The sequence below is a fragment of the Dipodomys ordii genome, unplaced genomic scaffold, assembly GCF_000151885.1.
Source record: "Dipodomys ordii isolate 6190 unplaced genomic scaffold, Dord_2.0 Scaffold42, whole genome shotgun sequence".
Taxonomy (NCBI): domain Eukaryota; kingdom Metazoa; phylum Chordata; class Mammalia; order Rodentia; family Heteromyidae; genus Dipodomys; species Dipodomys ordii.
In genome coordinates, this window is record NW_012267258.1 from 9,272,280 (window position 1) to 9,291,255 (window position 18,976).

The 18,976-nt window shown below is 38.7% G+C and overlaps 1 protein-coding gene across 2 annotated transcripts in view; it reads right to left on the bottom strand.

Annotated features, from left to right (window-relative positions):
* Cntn1 (contactin 1) overlaps positions 1–18,976 on the bottom strand; it is a 122,761-nt gene that overhangs the window by 91,068 nt on the left and 12,717 nt on the right. For both annotated transcript variants that reach the window (XM_013018742.1, XM_013018743.1), the window contains exons 5-11: positions 17,737–17,832; positions 11,534–11,740; positions 9,603–9,702; positions 9,019–9,200; positions 7,425–7,549; positions 6,677–6,794; positions 4,534–4,684 (exon numbers count right to left, since the gene is read on the bottom strand). In XM_013018742.1, the coding sequence (XP_012874196.1) occupies positions 4,534–4,684; positions 6,677–6,794; positions 7,425–7,549; positions 9,019–9,200; positions 9,603–9,702; positions 11,534–11,740; positions 17,737–17,832 (979 nt within the window). The remainder of the gene's footprint in view (positions 1–4,533; positions 4,685–6,676; positions 6,795–7,424; positions 7,550–9,018; positions 9,201–9,602; positions 9,703–11,533; positions 11,741–17,736; positions 17,833–18,976) is intronic.

The following is an 18,976-nucleotide window of genomic DNA, read 5'->3' on the forward strand; positions in this document are numbered from 1 at the left end:
AAGAAGAAGAAGAAGAAGAAGAAGAAGAAGAAGAAGAAGAAGAAGAAGAAGAAGAAGAAGAAGAAGAAGAAGAAGAAGAAGAAGAAGAAGAAAAATGGAGTATATTCAGTCTGATGAATAATTTGATCATTTTGCTAGGTCGAATGCATTAGCATCACTACTAGAAGATCCTTTTTAAAAATTTCATAAACTATCTCAATGCAAATTGTAGCAAGGACGGGAACAGGGACAGTTAAGACTGCATCTATGCAGTCTGATTGATCATATGCATACATACATAGTGAGCTACATTCAACACGCAAGAAAACAAAGGAAAGTTAAGGAACTCCTACAATACTATGTGTTTTGTTGTAAAATCTCCCCACTGTGAGTAGCATTGGATAATGTTTTTCAACAACAAAGAAGAAAGACAGAAACAGACTGAAAGGTATACATCACAGATCCTAAGTGCAAAATACTCCCAACGTTTCCCAAGACAAAACTGCTGACTCCACTATTTTTGTAGGAAATGAAATCAGTTTCAATTACTTCTGTTCCATGATTTATATTTGCCCTTACAAATCCTCTTGGAGAGTAGATGAATGGCAAGAGGAAGGATGGGAGAATGCAGTCATCATATTCAATGTACAGATAAGAAAATGGAAGCAGGTGACTTGAGGGGAGGGGTGGGGTTGGGAGAGATGGGGGAGAATGATGGAAAGGGTGACATGGATCAAGATGCACTGTACTCATCAACTGACGTTGCATCAAAACCCCCTTGTACAACTACTTAAAGATAATAACAATAATTTAAAAATCCAGAATCCTTTGCCAAGGCACCTTTTGTGCATAAGGTAATGTTGGGAATAGAACCTGGTTCAAACCCAGCCTGAACAGAATCCATGAGACTCTTAACTCCAATTAATTAGCAAAAAGCCAGAAGGGGAGTACCATCCTTGAGAAAAAAGCTTAGGGATAGCACCCAGGCCTTGAGTTCAAGCCCCAATACTGACACATACAACCACATAAAGCTAATTTGTATACAATATGCTATTCTTGATTTTCACTCAACACTAGAATTGTATTTTTCCCTTGGTCCTTCCAAAAGCTAATCATCTTGATGTATTCTTTTTTGCATAATATTAATGGGAGACCAAAATGCTTAAATTAATAACAAATTAAATTTTTACATCAAGGAAGCTTTATAAAAATAGAGTTCCTGTAATGGTCAGCCTGTATTGATTGAATTTTTTGTTGTTGGTGGTGGTCATGGGACCTGAACTCTGGGCCTGGGCACTGTCCCTCAGTTCTTTAACTCAAGGCTAGCATTCTACTACTTGAGCCACAAAGCCACTTCCACTTTTCTGATCAGTTTATTGGAAATAAGACTCTCACAAACTTTTCTGTCCAGGCTGGCTTTGAAGGGATCCTCAAATCTCAGCCTCCTGCGTAGCTGGGATTACAGGTGTGAGCTACCAGTGCCTGGAAAGACGGAAATTTTAATTAGGAAAATGCTATGCAAGGAGCAGGGAAAGGACCAGGCTGTGAACATATGCCCTCCAATGAAGGGGGAAAGTGGAGAAGGTTTTGCATTCCCAGGAGGGATATTTATAGATTAGATCTATCCAAAACTCCTAAGCAGGATCTGGTATCACAAAAGTCAAATCATTGTTAAAAAAAATGCTGATATGGCTGGGTGCTGGTGGCTCACACCTGTAATACTAGCTACTTAGGAGGCTGAGATCTGGGAATCGTGGTTCGAAGCCAGCCTAAGCAATAAAGTCCATGAGACTCTTACATACAATTAACCACCAAAAAAGCCAGAAGTGGAGCTGTGGCTCAAGTAGTAGAGTGCCCGCCAACCTTGAGTAAAAGTGCTCAGGAAAATGAGAGGGGGAGAGGGAGAGAGGAAGGAAGGGAGAGAGAAAAAAAAAGGAGGAGGAGGAGGAGGAAGAGGAGGGGAGGATGAAAAAATTACAGATCATCTATTGCCAAAAATATATTAAACAAATTTCATACATTCCATAAAAGGTATGAAAATGGTCAGCACACAACATACAAGATGAAATTCCTTTGGCCATGAATATTCTCTTCGCTATAATCAATCAAATAGCCATGAAAGGACTAAATTAAAGTATTGGATCCAAGATGGGACCAAGGACCAGGACACTGCATGGTGGCATGTAATAACAGCTGCATATTACTTAGAACAAATAATTATTTGCTTAAAGACACTAAGTAGGCAGATGGTAATCATTGTGTAGGCTTTCAAGAAGTCTTTTTTTTTCTTTTTTTGGTTGGTCATGAGACTTGAACTCAAGGCCTGGGCACTGTCCCTGAGCTTCTCTGTGCTCAAGGCTAGCTCTCTACACTTGAGCCACAGCTCCACTTCTGGTTTTCTGGTGGTGAATTGGAGATAAGAGTCCCATGGACTTTTTTGCCTGGGCTGGCTTTGAACCGTAATCCTCAGATTTCAGCCTCTTGAGAAGCTAGGATTACAGGCATGAGCCACCAGTGTTCCCTCCCTTTTTAAATTAATGAACCACATTTGCCTTAATGAAGCAAGTGGTTTTCCACACCCTATCATAAAATGTGACTTAAACCACTACGGAACAAGATCCCACAGGTTACAGGCCTGAAAGCAATGAACCCAGTTATTTTAGAAATATAACCTCAAGACTTCATATTTGGAAGTTAGGACAGACTGTTACTCTACTACTACAGAAAAATATACACATTTTTAAAGAAACTTTTGAAGAAATATATATTTTTTAGACTCTCCCTTAGTAACAGCTTCTGTAACAGAAATTCCTCTGGGAATTTCTTAATCTTTTATGTTGCACCTTTTCCATATTTCTGTTCATACTTTCTAAGGTGCTAACAACAAAAAATACTGCTTTATTAATATAGCTTCTCATATTTAGATTGTATTGTTTCCCACTGGATTCTACTCTGTATGTATGCGTGTGTGTGCCCATACTGGCACTTGAACTCAGGGCCAGGTCTCCTTAGCTTTTTTTCATTCAAAGCTGGCACTCTACAACTTGACCCACAGCTCTACTTCTATTTTTTATTATTGATTGGAGATAAGAGTCTCATGGACTTTCCTGCTGACATTGGCTTTGAACTATCATCCTCAGATCTCAGCCTCATGAGTAGCTAGGATTACAAGAGTGGGGTAATGGATTTTACTTTTCCTAAGTATGTCATTTCCAAAACTTCAAATTATCTTTGAGAGTGTATGCAAAACATACAAATGTATAGCCTGTATTAAAGAAAGTCTAACAAGCAAATAAAGGCTCATGCCTGTAATCTTCTACTCAGAAGGCTGAGTTATCAAAAGAAATAATGATTTGAAGCTAGCCAGAGCAGGAAAGTCTATAAGACTCATATCTCCAACAAATTTATTTCCAACAAAAAGTCCAAAATAAAGTCATGACTCAAGTGACAGAGTAATAGCCATGAGCAAAACAAGCTCATCCAGACCCTGAGTTCAGGCCTTAGGACGAGCATATAATAAATACATAAATAAGAAAGTAAGTAAGTAAATAAATAAATAAACCAACAAAATGTCAGGACAGGCTGGAGATGTGGCTCAAGCGGTAGAATCCCACCAAAATATTGGCAGATGGTCTAATTGTTGGGATACGGGTGAGAACAACTATTGATTTTAGAACCTGGGAAGATACGTTAGTTTTGAAATTACCATGGTGTTTTCCTACCAAAATACATAGTAGGTTACTTGTGTAAAATTATACAAACATGAATGGTTATCAATGCCTTTGTTAAGGACAAAGGAAGAAAAATCTTGTTTCATTCCCCATTGTTTATTAGCTATGTGGACTTAAGCAATTTACAGATAGCTCTGTGCTTCCATTTTCTAAATTTCTTACAAATTACACAATCTTGCTGTGAGTCCTGGTTAAAAGCCAGCCTGGGCAGGAAAAGCCCTTAACACCAATGAATAACCAAAAAGCTAGAAGTGAAGGTGTGGCTCAAGTGGTAGAGTGCCAGCATTGACAGAAAAACGTAAAGGACAGTGCGTAGGCCTCAAAACTCATTCAAACACACACAGGCACAGAAACAGACATAGACACACAAACACAGACAGTCATACACACATACACGATACACATCCTGAAAACTTAACCGTAACTTGAATAGATACTGGTTTGGATGAACAAGTATTTCTGTTCTTTTTTTTTTGGAGGGGGGGAGTCTGGTCATGGGCCTGAACTCTGGGCCTGGGTACTGTCCCTCAGCTCTTCAGCTCAAGGCTAGCGCTCTACCACTTGAGCCACAGCACCACTTCTGGCTTCTTTTCTTTTTGCTTATGTGGTGCTGAGGAATCAAACCTAGGGCCTCAGGCATGCAAGGCAAGTGCTCTACCACTGAGCCATCTTCCCAGCCCCTCTGTTCATTTTATGACAGTAAATCCTATGAAGAAAAGTTGGAGGAAATAATTAGATTAATAGTATGCAAACATGTCTTCTACAGAATAAACCTCCCATTTGTGGTTAATGTCAATTAGATGTCTCTCCTTTCAGAACTGACCTACTGCTGTTGACAAGCCATTCTGTTCCTTTGCTCCAGGAAAACTTAGGTTTTGGTGCAGCTTTGGGCTTACACTCAATGATCACCCTTCCTCCTTTAGCAGCCAGAAGCTTCTTCTTCATTGGATTGAATTCAAAAGTTGGAGCCAAAGCTAAAAAGGAAAACAAATGAATAAGTTTTTCTTTTTACTAATGAACCCATCATTCCTTTTTTTTTTTTTTTTCTGGTCGGTCGTGGGCCTGAACTCTGGGCCTGGCGCTGTCCCTCAGCTCTTCAGCTCAAGACTAGCACTCTCCCACTTGAGCTAGAGCCACTTCTGACTTTTTTTCTGCTTATGAGGTACTGAGGAAATGAACCTAGGGCCTCATGCATGCAAGGCAAGCTCTCTACCACTGAGCCACCTTCCCAGCCCCCATTCCTTTTTTTAGTTTTGGTATATGCCAGTACTGGAACTTGAACTCAGGGCCTAGGCACTGTCTCTGTGTCTGGCTGGAGTTTTTAATTTCATTTTATTGTTATTGTAAAAGTAGTGTGCAGAAGGGTTACAGTTACATAAGTCAGGTATTGAGTACATTTCTTTCTGGACAATGTCACTCCATCCCTCGCTCTCTCCCAACTTGTCCCTCCCAGCCTCACCCACAAGTTGTATGGTTCATTTTCAACGTAGTTTCTAGTGCGTACCACTGCTATGTTTGTTCACCTTTTGTCCGTCTTACCCGCCCCCCACCAAAGGCAGATAACTGAACAACAAAACGTAAGAACAAAACAAAACAGCAACGAAGAAAAAAAAATCTCTTGTTTCCATTTCCTGGTGGTTGGAGTTTTTGATTAGTAATTATAAGATATTAAGTCCAGGGATGAGGAAAGCCCCAAAGAGGGGAACCTTACAGAAGCCTGGATTATATGCATATTTTACTACTAGTCTTCACTTCCATGTAACTTTGCAAGCAGTATTCACTGACAGATATTACAGAGAAAAAACTTGTCAAATGTGGTACAAGGGCAGGTTGCTACTGGTTACTAGGAGACTGAGATCTGAGGGCTGGAGTTTGAAGCCAGCTTGGGCAGGAAAGACTATGAGATTCTTACCTCCAATAAACTAGCCCCCAAGACAGAAGTGGAGCTGTGGCTCAAATATTAGAGTATTGAACTCGAGTGAAAAAGCTCAGGGACAGCACCCAGACCTTGAATTCAAGTCCTAGGATGGCCGTCCCTGCTCCCGCCCCCCCCCCCCCCCCCACCCCCGCACACAAGAAGTGGTCAAAAGCAGAAAGCATAGCTCAGAGGTAGAGTATTTGCCTAGTATGGACAAAGACTGGGGTTTGATCCCCATACCACAAACATCAATCAGTCCATCAATCCATCAATAAGTAGCACATTTAAGTTTTGCTTTACCATTTTAAAATGCTGAAAGAATATGATGTTCCATGTTAACTCAAAATGACTACACAGTTCAGCTTCTTAAAAATAAAGTCAGGTAATTCCAGCAATTCAGGAGATTGAGATCTGAGGATTGTGGTTCAAAGCCAGCCTAAGCATGAGAATTTTATCTCCAATTAACTAGAAAAAGAAAAGCTGGAAGTAGAGTGATAAAGTGTCAGCCTTGAGTGAAAAAGGCTAAGGAACGACACCCAGGCTCTGAGTTTAAACCTAGCCCTGGCACAAAAGGAATTAATTAAATTAAAATATATTTAAACAATGCAATTTAACCAACTATTGCTTTCATTCTAAGTACATGCACTGAGAATCTTCAAAGAACAAAAGAAAATTTTAAAGAGTTACAGTACTTTAGCCAGAGTGGAGGTAAGGCTCAGTGGCAAAACACCAGCCTTAAGTGAAAAAAGCTAAGGAACAGTGTGTGGTTCAAAGCCAGCCCAGGGAGGAAAGTCCATGAAACTCTTATCCCCAAATAACTATCAAAACAGAAAAAAGCTGGAAATAGAGCTGTGGCTCAAATGGTAGAATTCTAGCGTTTAGCCAAAAAGCTCAGGGACAGTGCCCAGGTTTTGAATTGAAGCCCTAGGACTGGTATAACAAAAATAAAAATCAAATTCAACCCAAGGTGATCTCTGAGTACTCTATCATCTTTTGCTCTTGTGGTTTGCGGGAGGCACGTTGAAGAGAAATCAGAAATGACACTGACCCAGAATCTTCAGCTCAGCATTGGCGTAGATGGCTCCATAAGTGTTTTCTGCAATGCACTGATACATGCCAGCATTGTCAAAAGTCACATCGTAGAGTCGCAGCTCCCCTTTATGATACTGGAATGGATGAAAATCAAATAGTCTTGATGAACTTGAATTAAAAAATGTCTTTCTTGTAGGTTTTGGGCTTGTTTTTTTCATCTTTCCTACTGTCCACCTAAAATGCACAGTGAGATTTTCATGGCATGGGGGAAGAAAAACCCACTTACCATGCCCAGTGGCTCTTGTTCTATTCATCTTATAGAGCTGAGGCTCCATCTTTGTTCCTCTGGGGCCAGCTGGGAAATTACAGGGAGAAGATAGAGAAGCTACTTGTCCCCAGAGCTAAAGGTAGGACTTAGGGGGTCACTCTTAACCTCTGTTTCTGTGAGGTTCAGGGAAACAGAGGCAAGAAAAAGGAGGGCAATAGCAGGCAAGTGGAGATGGATGAGTAAGAAGAAGGGGAACAAAGTGGAACAAAGGAAAAAAATAAGGAGAGAGAAAGAGAAAGAGAGAAGGTAAAGATAAGATCACAGGAAGTTGTTTAAACTCAAGATATTTAATATTTAGATTCTTGCTTGCTTTTTTAAAAAAATTGGTTAACGAAACCTTTTTATTATAAAGTACGCCATATGTTTTTGGCATTCCTGCTCTATTTATCTTGTAATCACCCTCAAATGTTTCCTGAATAAGGACTCCTGTACATACCGCATATCCATTTTTCAGCCAGCGGATGGTAGGGATGGGTTTTCCGGTAGCTATGCAAGGCCAGTAGAGATCACTGCCTATGTCAACCTCTGTGTCATTGATATGTTCTACCCATTCTGGAAACGCTACAAAGCAAAGAACACGATGAATGGCAAGCACAAACCTTAACAACTACCATAATTTTTATTTTTGAGTAGTTTATTGGACATAAAGAGTCTCACAAACTTTTCTACCTGGGCTGACATTGAAACATGATCCTCAGATCTCAGCCTCCTGAGTAGCTATGACTAGAGGCATGAGTCACAGGCTCCTGGCACAGCCACCATCATTTTAAGTATAAGTGATACATTTGTTTAACATTATTTTGAAGTACACATGAACTATTGCATGTGTCCTAAAATAAATGTTATCACCATTGAAATGGTGGAAGTTGTTACAAAATAAAGAAACTATAATTTAATTAGTACTTCTAGGTCTGCTTTAAATTATGTTTGTCTGGAAAGCGAATCCATACTCGATTTTTTTTCCTATTCAATGTAAATTCAAATCTGTCCAAGTATGAATTTGGAGTTTTCAAGAATTAGACCTCAACTTTTGTCTCCTATTTTGGAAGAGACTAAAGCAAGAGAAATAGGGAACTCTGTAGAGTTAAAAATAAATATAATCCTCAGGAGGCTGAGATCTGATGATCGTGGTTCCAAGCCATGCCAGCCTGGGGAAGGAAAGTCTGTGGAGACTCTTATCTCCAGTGAACCACCAAAAAGCTGGAAGTGGAGTTGTGCCCGAGTGGCATGGCATTAGCCTTAAGTGAAAAAAGTTCAGGGACAATTCCCAGGCCCTGAGTTCAAGCCCTATGACTGGTTCAAAAAAAAAAAAAAGATCTTGTTGAAACCTGTGAGTATTTTATTCCACATTATAGAACATCACAGAAATGATCTGAAATAAAATAGTTACAAGTGTCATCTTAAAGAAAAATCTTTCTTCTCAGATATATTCATCTTAATGTACGAGAATCAAAGAAGACAGCAAAGCAAGGTAATTTTGTACAAGAAAAATGATTCCTTATACCAGAGGTTCTCAAAGTCTGGTTTCAGATCTGGTAGCGTCTACGTCTTCTGGGAACTTGTTAGAAATAAATATTCCAAAGTTCACATTAGACCTTTTGAAACAGAAATCTCAAGGAAGGATCTAGAAGCCTATGTTTTAACAAGTCCTATAAGTAATCTCAATAAATATTAAAGTATGCACACTACTGATTCAAACTCAGCCATAATGCCTAAGTTCTGCCATAAATAAAAAGGTACTGTCAAAAAAAAGGTAGAGTACCAGCCTTGACAAAACAAAACAAAACAAAAAACAAACTAGGTAGGGCCCTGAGTTCTCATCCCAATACCATCATGAAGAGAGAAAGAGAGAATGATAAAGGGAATAAGTGAACTACATTAATTGTATATTTTGGATTAAAATAAAAATCTTATATCCTTCTATGTAATTATATATATATATATATATATCAGTATTTTAAAACTATCAGTTATTGTAGAAATGACTGAGTAAGACACTGAAGAACTTCACAGAAAATGTAGACATCTACCTTGAACATAAATTCTTGCCTGGTGTTTATCCTTCCCTCTAATATTCTCAGCCTCACATTCATAAATGCCTTCATCTTCTAGCTGGATATTGAAGATCTTCAGGACAGCTCCCGAGGTGCTAATCTCAGCAGTGCTAGGCATTGGTTCTAGCACCTTCCTCCATCGGATATCAGGAACAGGACTTTAAATAGAAGAAACAAGACCTTGAGCTCCACAACACTTAAAAGACCATTTTCTTGTTTCCAGCAAACCATACACATCATTTACTTCCTAAAAGGGGACAAAAACCATGTTGCCTGCAGGCTCACACCTGTCATCCTAGCTAACCAGGAGGCTGATATCTGAGAATTCTGGTTCCAAGCCAGCCTGGACAGAAGAGTTTATGAGACTCTTTTTTTCAACTAACCACCAAAGCCAGAAGTGGAGCTTGGCTCAAATGGTAGAGCGCTATTTGAAAAAGCCAAGCAAGGGTGCAAAGCCTGACTTCATGCCCTGGCACAAACACACACACACACACACACACACACACACACACAAAATAAACATGTCTTTACATGCCAGAGAAAAGTAAAAGTATACTTACTTTCCAAGTGCAAAACACTCTAGAGTCACATTTTGACCCATTAGTGCATATATGTCCTTGAACTGTACTACGATATCAGCTGGGTATGGTTTTGTTGTTCCTATGATTAAAATAATACAAAGATTTGTGAAATATTAAGCACAATATGATTTTTTAATATTGTGTTATTGTAAGATTAGAATGGCTTTAATATAAAAGGCTTTCCTCTATGTAGATACTGGTCAAGCCACAATGTAATGGCTTGTTGGGTTTCTTTCTTTTTTTTTTTTTGCCAGTTCTGGGGCTTGAACTCAGGGCCTGGACTTGTCCCTGAGCCTCTTTATGCTTAAGGATAGAACTCTACCACTTGAGCCACAGGGCCACTTCTGGCTTTTTTTGAATGGTTTACTTGAGATAAGAGTCTCCAAACTTTGCTGCTCAGGCTGGCTTCAAACTACAAGTCTTGGCTCTTAGCCTCTTGAGTAGCTAGGATTATAGGTGTGAGCCACCAGTGCCCTGCCATAGTGACTTGCTTGAACACACTAGGTATTAGTATGAACTTGATCAAGCATTTTCAATAACAGCAACTGAGTCTGACTCAGTTCATTAAACAAATTCAAGGAATCATGAAATAGGTGAAACAATTGTGGTCAGTGTTCTACAGGACTCTGAAAGATAGAAAAAGAAGAAAAGAAATGGGGGAAAATAGAAAAGAAAAAGAGCAAGTGTAAAAGAAAGAAGGAGAGCTGGGGGCTGGAGGCTCATGCCTGTAACGCTACCTATTCAGAAGGCTGAGATCTGCAGATTGTGGTTCAAAGCCAGCTTCCACAGTTAAGTCCATAAGACTCAACTTCAATTAAGCAGCAAAAAGTGAGAAGTAGAAGATGTGTGGCTCAAGTGGTAGAGTGCCAGCTTTGAACTGAAAAGCAAAACAAGCAAGAGTACTGGCAAAACAATCCCTAGTAGTGACACCTAAAGAAAGAGAGGAAGAGAGAAAGAAGGAAAGGAAGAAATGAAGGAAAGAAAAGACAGAAGATAAAAAGAAAAAAGAAAGAAGGAAGAGAGAAAGAAAAGAAAAAAGAAAGGAAAGAAAAGGAGAAAGAAGGGAAAGAAGGAAGGAAAAAAGAGAAAAAAAAAACGAATTGTCCACAGAGATGAAGACAAATGAGAAACAAGTTGAAAAGGAAATAAAGGAAAACATTTACAACATGGTACTACTTAATCTAGATACTTGATGTCATTCTTTTACCATATATTCTGAACAATTTGATATTCTCTCCATCTGTAAGGATAAGAAACAGGCTCAGAAAGAGTCAATCTGTTGTATGTATTTTACATTGTACGACACTAAAGAGGCTAGTAAATATATGATGTTTTGACCACATGTAAGTCAAAACAAAACAAACTACTGAGAAAGAGGAACTGCCTAAGGGAGGAGTTAGAATTATCAAAAGACTGTGAGACGCTCTGTGCTGGTGGCTCACACGTGTAATCCTAGCTACCCAAGAGGCTGAGATCTGAGGATCTTGGTTCAAAGCCAGCCCAGGCAGGAAAGTCCCTAAGACTCTTCTCTCCAACTAATCACAGAAAAAGCTGGAAATTATGCTGTGGATCAAGTGGTAGAATGCTAGCCTTGAGCAAAAAAAGAGCCCCTGGGCAGCACCTAGGCCCAGAGTTCAAGCCCCAGGACTGGCAACAAACAAACAAACAAAAAAACCAAATGATGAGAATTTCATGTTAAGAAGCCAATTGAACTAGGTCAGTTAAATTGAAAAATGTAATTTATTATGATTAAGTTTCCTAGCTGGTGCTAGGAAATTAGAATCTAGGATCTCACATGATGTTAAATTATACGCAGTGGCAGATCAGCTTGAATCTCCAATGCAGAAGGCCTCTCTTGTAACTTCTTAAACTATAGGCATCTCACTAAACCCAACAAGTAAAATACTTACGTTCAGGGATTGGAATGAGTGGGATAAATTTGCTGAACACACTCTTGGTAATAGAAGGACTGGATACAAAGCAGGAATAATTGCCTCTGTCAGAAGCCTCAACGTTTGCAATGTAGAGGTTGCCATTTGTCTGAGACACAAATCTTCGTTTGTCCATTGTGATAAAGACAGGAAATTCATTTAAGAGCCAGCGATAGCTAAGATCATCTAGAAGAAAAGATTTTTTTTATTAAATATTAAGCTCTTTTCCAAAAGCAAAGATGGTTTTCTGATTATAAGCTATTACATAGTCTAATAGAGATTAGAGTACAACAAATGTTGGAAGAAAGCCCAGACAAACTCTGCATATTTTCCAGTTGATACCATGTTTTTCATGAATATAAACATGGTATTGAGCAATTACATCCATTGATTTATTTCTATTAGTTAATGAATTTAGGAGCCTTCTTACTTTTTTTTTCATTGATTGGCCAGCTGAAAGTCAGAGTGGGTAACTTGCCTGGAATTTTCATGAGCATTAAGTAGAACTGAGATTTGGAGTTGAAGTCTCTAATTTACAAAGACTGTGGCTTACCTTGAGCATACATTATAAATAAGCTCAAAATGACATACTACGCTGTGGCTTTATCTTTCTTCCTATCTGTACTATCATTTTAAATTATATGTTTAGAAATACTCAAGCTATGGTGGTGATGTTTGTCTAAATATATCAATTTGTCTGATTAATTTAATATCTGATTCTCTAATTTACTTAAGTACCTTCAGTGCGGCTATAAACAAGATAGATATGAACTCTGTCCCAAATGAGACTTATAGCAGAATTAATATAACTTTACTGACAGGTGCTAGTAGCTATAATCCTAGCTACTTGGAAGGCTGAGATCTGCGGATCAAGTTTGAAGTCAGCCTGAGCAGGAAAGTCTTTCACAGTTTTATCTCCAATTAACCATCATTATGAAAAAAACCTGGAAGTGGAGCTATGGTTCAAGTAGTAAAGTACCATTCCTGAACAAAAAACCTAAGGAACAAAACCCAGGCCTTGAATTCAAGGCCAGTATCAATCAGCACATATACACAGAAATAATCTAATTTTACTTAGCAAGCTCTAGCCCACTGCGGAACCCAACCCTACATCATTACAACAGTAGAAGCCTACTGGTATTTTCAAACAGGAGGGATATGCTAGATTAACTGCCTTATCAAGAGAACAGAGAACAAAGGAGGAGGCAACAATGCTTGATAAGAAATGTACTCATTACCTTGCTCATGTAATTGTAACCCCTCTGTATGGTATTTTCACAATTAAGAAAAAAAAAGAGTAACAGGGAAACAGAGCTGATATTCTAACCTTCCTCTCCAGATCTCCATCTGGAATAAGCTGTACCAAAAGTACAATGGTAGCCATTCTTCCTCTTTAAATTAGAGCTGGGACCATCTTAGTTCTCAGAGCTCAGCCCTAACTGAGATTTCTAAGACCCAGTGGATTTTCTGTATATGTTTCTTCATCCCATGCATATAAGAAAAATCAGTTCTCTTCCTTTTTCTCTTAGTACTATAGACTAAATCACCGTAAACTTAATTTTTCAGCACGAGTAAGTGCCAGCACATGTTTAAGAAATGTTGCTTTTATTGATAGAACATTTCTTGCTCCAGGGGAACTCTGTTTTGATCAACTGCAGTGGAAATCTGTTTTGATCAACTGCAATGCATCTAGTGAGTTTCACGGTATTACTTTGAACCACACCACCTACCTAACATTGCTAAATAATGCAGTGTTCTCCTAGCAATATACCTGAAGTACTTTGGTGTGCCCAGAAGGAATAATTTGAAAACATTTTAGGAGATTTTCATGCTTTTTAAAAAAAAATTATCCTTGACACACTAGAAGTCATCCATACTGATAAATTCACCATAGCTTCTTTTCAGGGTGTTGATAGCGTAATCTTCAGTAAGCATGTTTAGAATGTAATCTGCACAACGTTTCCCATATTGTGAAAGTATTCGCTACACTGGTCTCCTACTCTTGCTCACTTTTTAAAATATATGTATCTGTTGTTAAATGTTTTGTACTTTGCCTATAGGACCTATCTTTTAAATTACAGGGTTTGTGCTCCTCTCATCTCTCTCTCTCTCTCTCTCTCTCTCTCTCTCTCTTCCTCCGTTTCTCTCTCTGTATTCTCTCTCTCTGTGTCCTTATGCATTTTCTGTCTTTGTCTCTTTCTCTCTGTTTCCATCTCTCTCTTTCTGAAAATATGCTTATATTTTGTGAGACATAGTAAGTCACATTTTATGGGTATATTAACAGAAAATTAGTTGGAATTAATGCATTGGATTCTCATTTTCCATGATGTAGGTGTTTAAAAGCCTTAGTAGTTATTTATTGCAGTATATAAAATAAAATCTAAAAATGTTTAGCTTTCCATGAAACATAACTCTTACATGCCATCAATTTAATAAACACATTTATTTGTTTTTTTAATTCTCTGATCCTTTCATTCCTCAAAATTTGTACTTACTCTGTGATTGCATTAAGCAATCAATTTTTATATGATATTATTATAAAACCCAATAAACATTTGTACTGAAATGTGTACTTGACTGTCCACAAATAAGTAGCAGCATTCAGATAAAAGTGTTTCTCTTAGGAAAACTCAAATCCAAAGGAACAATGTAATAAATTATAAAAGCTGAGGTTTTTTTCCTTCTGGATCTTTTATTCTGTGAGGGAGGAAACATTTCTACAGTTGTTAACCAAACATTTTCAGCAAAGTAAGACTCTGTAAATAGTAATATTGGGTCCAAAATATACAGGATATTTGGATTCATATTACTTAATTTAAAAAATAGTCCAATATATATGATGATTAATAACCACTGAAATTGCATCTCTATTATTTTCAAATACACTTAAAATCACAAGTTCTATGAATAAGATGGTGGGGAAATTTTCATTCCCAAATTTCAAGTGAGGAAATTTACAGAGATGTAGCTGAGTTTGACACAGACGAGTTCTCAGGTCACCACCAGAACAGCAGGGTATAGCAACTGCAAATAGTTGCATATAAAGCATTTGTAGAGATTCAGAACCCAACCGTAGATTCAGTTGTTCCCCCAATCCAAAGAAATTCTGAGCTGTAAGGCACAAAACCTTAAACCAGGCTAGATGGCTCACGTCTACAATCCTTAGCTATTCCGAAGGCTGAGATGTGAAGATCACAGTTCAAACCCAAACCTGGTAAGAAAAGTCTATGAGACTCTTATCTCCAATTAAGCATCCAGAAGCAGGGAAGTAAAGCTGTGACTCAGGTGGTAGAGCATCATTTTTGAGTGGAAAAAGCTAAGAAAGGGCACAAGATCCTGAGTTCAAGTCCCACTATCAACTAGTTTGGAGACCTCGCTAGCTAAGATTCTATTCTGTTATTAATGATGTCTATTGGATTCATTTAAAACAAACTCAATTTATGGGGTGCTGGTGGCTCATGCCTATAATCCCAACCACTCAGGAGGCTGAGTAAGGCTCACGGTTCAAAGCCAGCCTGGGCAGGAAAGTTAATGGTACTCTTATCTCTAATTAAGTAGCAAAAATGTCAGAAGGGGAAGTATGGCTTAAGTGTCAGAGCACCAACCTTGAGTGAAAAAGCTAAGGGACAGCACTCAAGCTCTGAGTCCAAGCCTCAGTAAAACACAAAAAACAAAATTGAATAAAATGAAATACAATAAAACAAATTCAGCCTTAGTTTTTAGTTCTTCCACAGAAGCATGTGTGTTTTTAAAAAGGTTGAAGAGATAATTGACTCTCATATCTTCATGGTAGGAATGAAACTCTTCCCTCAGCATACCCGGTAAGATGCCACAGAGACAGAAACCTACACTTCCTTTAGAGAAATCTCAGAATCTGTTCCTTGAGAATCTTCTCCTGCCTTCTCTACACACTCTAACTTCCTATGTCATCAAAATCAATTTAGATCATGATAAATCACAAATTGATGTGCCTCTCCATACCCATACAGCTCTCCATACCCATACAGCTCTCCATACCCATACAGCTCTTCATACCCATACAGCTGTCAACCAAACGTCCTTCTGGACGTCTAGTAGAAATTTCACATTTCCCTTGCTCATACTTATCCCAATTCTCCTTCAACCATTATCTTTTCATGAGCGACACTGAAGATTAACATGGTTTATTTATGGTTTCAACTGTTCTTCAAGCAAGGCCTAAGCCCTCACAGTCTCTCACTTCAATAATGTGGGGCTATTTTAACTTTCAAATGTGAGAAGCATATTGATCAGATAACCATAGTTACAGAGAAAGTCATCAATACTTGATACTGTAACAACAATAATTATATACTCACATAATTTTCATACATATAGGAAATTTGGCATGCAACATATGTATAACTTTGCATGCAGTATGTGTATAATTTTGCATGTAGGATATGAAATGTAGATGTAATACATGTGAAATATGTGTGTGCATATGTGTATACACATACATTGGACGGATGTATTCCACATAAAATTATAGGTCAGTTGTTTCATTCTCTATGGGGATATCTAAAGGCCAATTTATTACATAAAGAGCATAAAAACTTGTGGGGGGTGAAGAGGAGGGAAAGTAGGAGAAAAATGAAGGAAAGGGTAACACATTTGACAAGAAATGTACTTATTACTTTACTTATGTAACTGTAGCCCCACTGTATATCAACTTGACAATAAAAAAAATTTAAAAACTGTAAAAACATGGTTTTTTGCTTTTGAAATGCATTATTTATGTTAGCCCAAGGCAAAATGTGATAAATAAGGCAAGTGAAAGTAAGTATAGGTAGTACTCATTTTTAATTTAACACGTTAGTGGTTTTATTTTAGATAGGTAATTTAGAAGAAATAGCTACTCAAAGTTGAATTTCATACTAAATGTTATTCAATTTTTGTCCCTTTTTCTTTTTTTCTTTCCCTTTGTTTCCTAGAAACATAGAGGATAGAACCCCAGACCTTCTGTGTGCTAGACAAATGTTTTACCACCATACTCCTTTCCTAGATCAGGTTTGTCCCCCTCCCTCCCTCCACTTTTCCTTCCTTACCCTCCCTTCCTTCCTTACCCTCCCTTCCTCCCTTCCTCCCTTCTTCCCTACCTCCCTTCCTCCCTTTCCCCCTTTCCCCCTTTCTCCCTTTCTCCCTTTCTCCCTTTCTCCCTTTCTCTCTTTCTCTCTTTCTTTCTTTCCTCTCACTGGTACTGAGGCTTGAATTCAGGGCTTTGTGTTCTCACTTGTTTGTTGTGGTGGTTGTTGTTTCCATGAGAGGCTAGTACTCTATCACTTGAGCCGCAGCTCATTTCCAGCTTCTTGGCAGTTAATTGGCAATAAGAGTCTCACAGAATTTCCTTCCTGGGCTAGCTTTGAACTATGATTTTTCAGACCTCAGCTTCCTGAGTAGCTAGGATTATAGGCATGAGCTACCAGCACTGGGTGCCTCTTTTCTAACGTGAATACTTGCCCTCGAAGATTAGTGCTCCTAAAGAGACAAATAATTGCCAGGCTCTGTGGCTCATGCTTGTAATCCTAGCTACTCAGGAGGCTTAAATCTGAGGGTCATGGTTAAAGCCAGGCCACGCAGGAAAGTCCATGAGACTCATCTCCAATTAACCACATGAAAACTGGATGTGGCACTGTGGCTCAAGCCTTGAGCTGAAGAGCTCAGGGACAGTGCCCAGGCCCAGAGTTCAAGCCCCACAACTGAAAAAAATAAGAAAGACTAATAACTTAAGTCTTTTTTATCTGATATTTAGCTACAATTCACAGTCTATTTGTAGATGTCAACTTGTTAAGGAAATGATTCTTTGATGCTGTTCTGTTTTAGAAAAATCTATCATAATTTCTAGAAAAATCTATTATAATTTCTCCATTTAAGAGGAATTTTAATAAGGACATAAGTGAACATATATATGGTTTATACACTGAGATAAATAATTAGAGGTCCTTGGAGTAGAGTCAAGAAATTAACCAGAAAGGAAGTGTCTATAACCAGTAATCAGTGAAACCTCTCAAAGTTATGCAAATATTGAGGCTTATTGAATGAATTATAAGCCATGATGATTAGGATAATTAGGTCAATAATAATGTATCATCATTACAAGGAAAAATGGCAATGTGCCCTTTTCATTTCCTAGATGCTTAAAGTCACAGAGAAATGAAGTTTACCTGGAAAATGGTAGGGAGGATCACAGAGGAGAACCATTCCCTTCCCTTCTTTCACTTTGACCTCAGGACGCTCTTCAGGCGGGAAAGGATCAAGATCTGGTTCCAAAAGAAAAAGACCAAAACAGAGAATGTTATGGAGAGAACACTAGTCATAGAAAGAGCACTAGTCATTGAGATTTAGCCTTTCAGGAACAGCCTCACTTCTGGGACGGAATACTTTGAAATAGGTATGGGGAAGTCCACGGAAATGAACTTGTTTTTAGGGTCTAGGAATTAGATTGGAGTTCTGTCATGAGCTTCAAGCCTACAGCCATCAGAACAGCCCATACATGAATGAGGCCACCAGACACTGGCTGCTCATGACTATTATCCTAACTACTCAGGAGGCTGAGATCTGAGGATCAAGGTTCAAAGCTACCCTGGGCAGAAAAAGTCCATGAGACATTTGTCTGCAATTAACCACCAAGAAGTTGGAAGTGGAGGGTTGGCTCAAGCGATAGAGCACCAGCCTGGGATAAAAAGCTAAGGGACAGGGCTCAGTCCTTGAGTTGAAGTCCCACTAAAGGCAAATATACCACAAAAAGAAAAAAAAAAATACTTAGAGAAATGGGCTAATTTTGAGCTTTCTAGTTCTGGTCCTGAGGAAGAAGAACTCAGAATCTGGAAAGGAATACAGGAAAAAGCAGAATCCTATTTGGAAATCATGAAAGTGATTAGTTCTGTGCCCCAGTACTGGCACAAAAGAAACCAAACTTTGACATGCAGAAGACTTGTCTCACCAGAAACAACCTACCCCTTCTGGAGAAAGTAGTAGCAGAGCTCCTTTTGCTCAAGGCTCTTGAACCACAGTATCACTTCCAGTTTTCTCTGTGACTAATTAGAGATAAGAGTCTCATGGACTTTCTTGCCCAGGCTGGTTTCAAACCATGATGCTCAGATCTCAGCCTCCTAACTAGTTATAAGCTACGGTGCCTAGCTATTTTTTAAGTAATATTTTTTTGTGTTTGTGTGCCAGTACTGAGGTCTGAACTTAGGGCCTTGTGCCCTCCTATGGTTTTACCACTCCAGTCTGGCACTCTACCACTTGAGCCACAGCTCCACTTCTGCTTTTTTTGCTAGTTAGATGGAGATATGGGTCTCATAGACTTTTATGCCCAGCCTGGCTTGGAACCACAATTCTCTCAGATCTCAGCCTCCCAAGTAGCTAGGATTAGAGGTGTGTGTCTCAGAGGGATTTTGG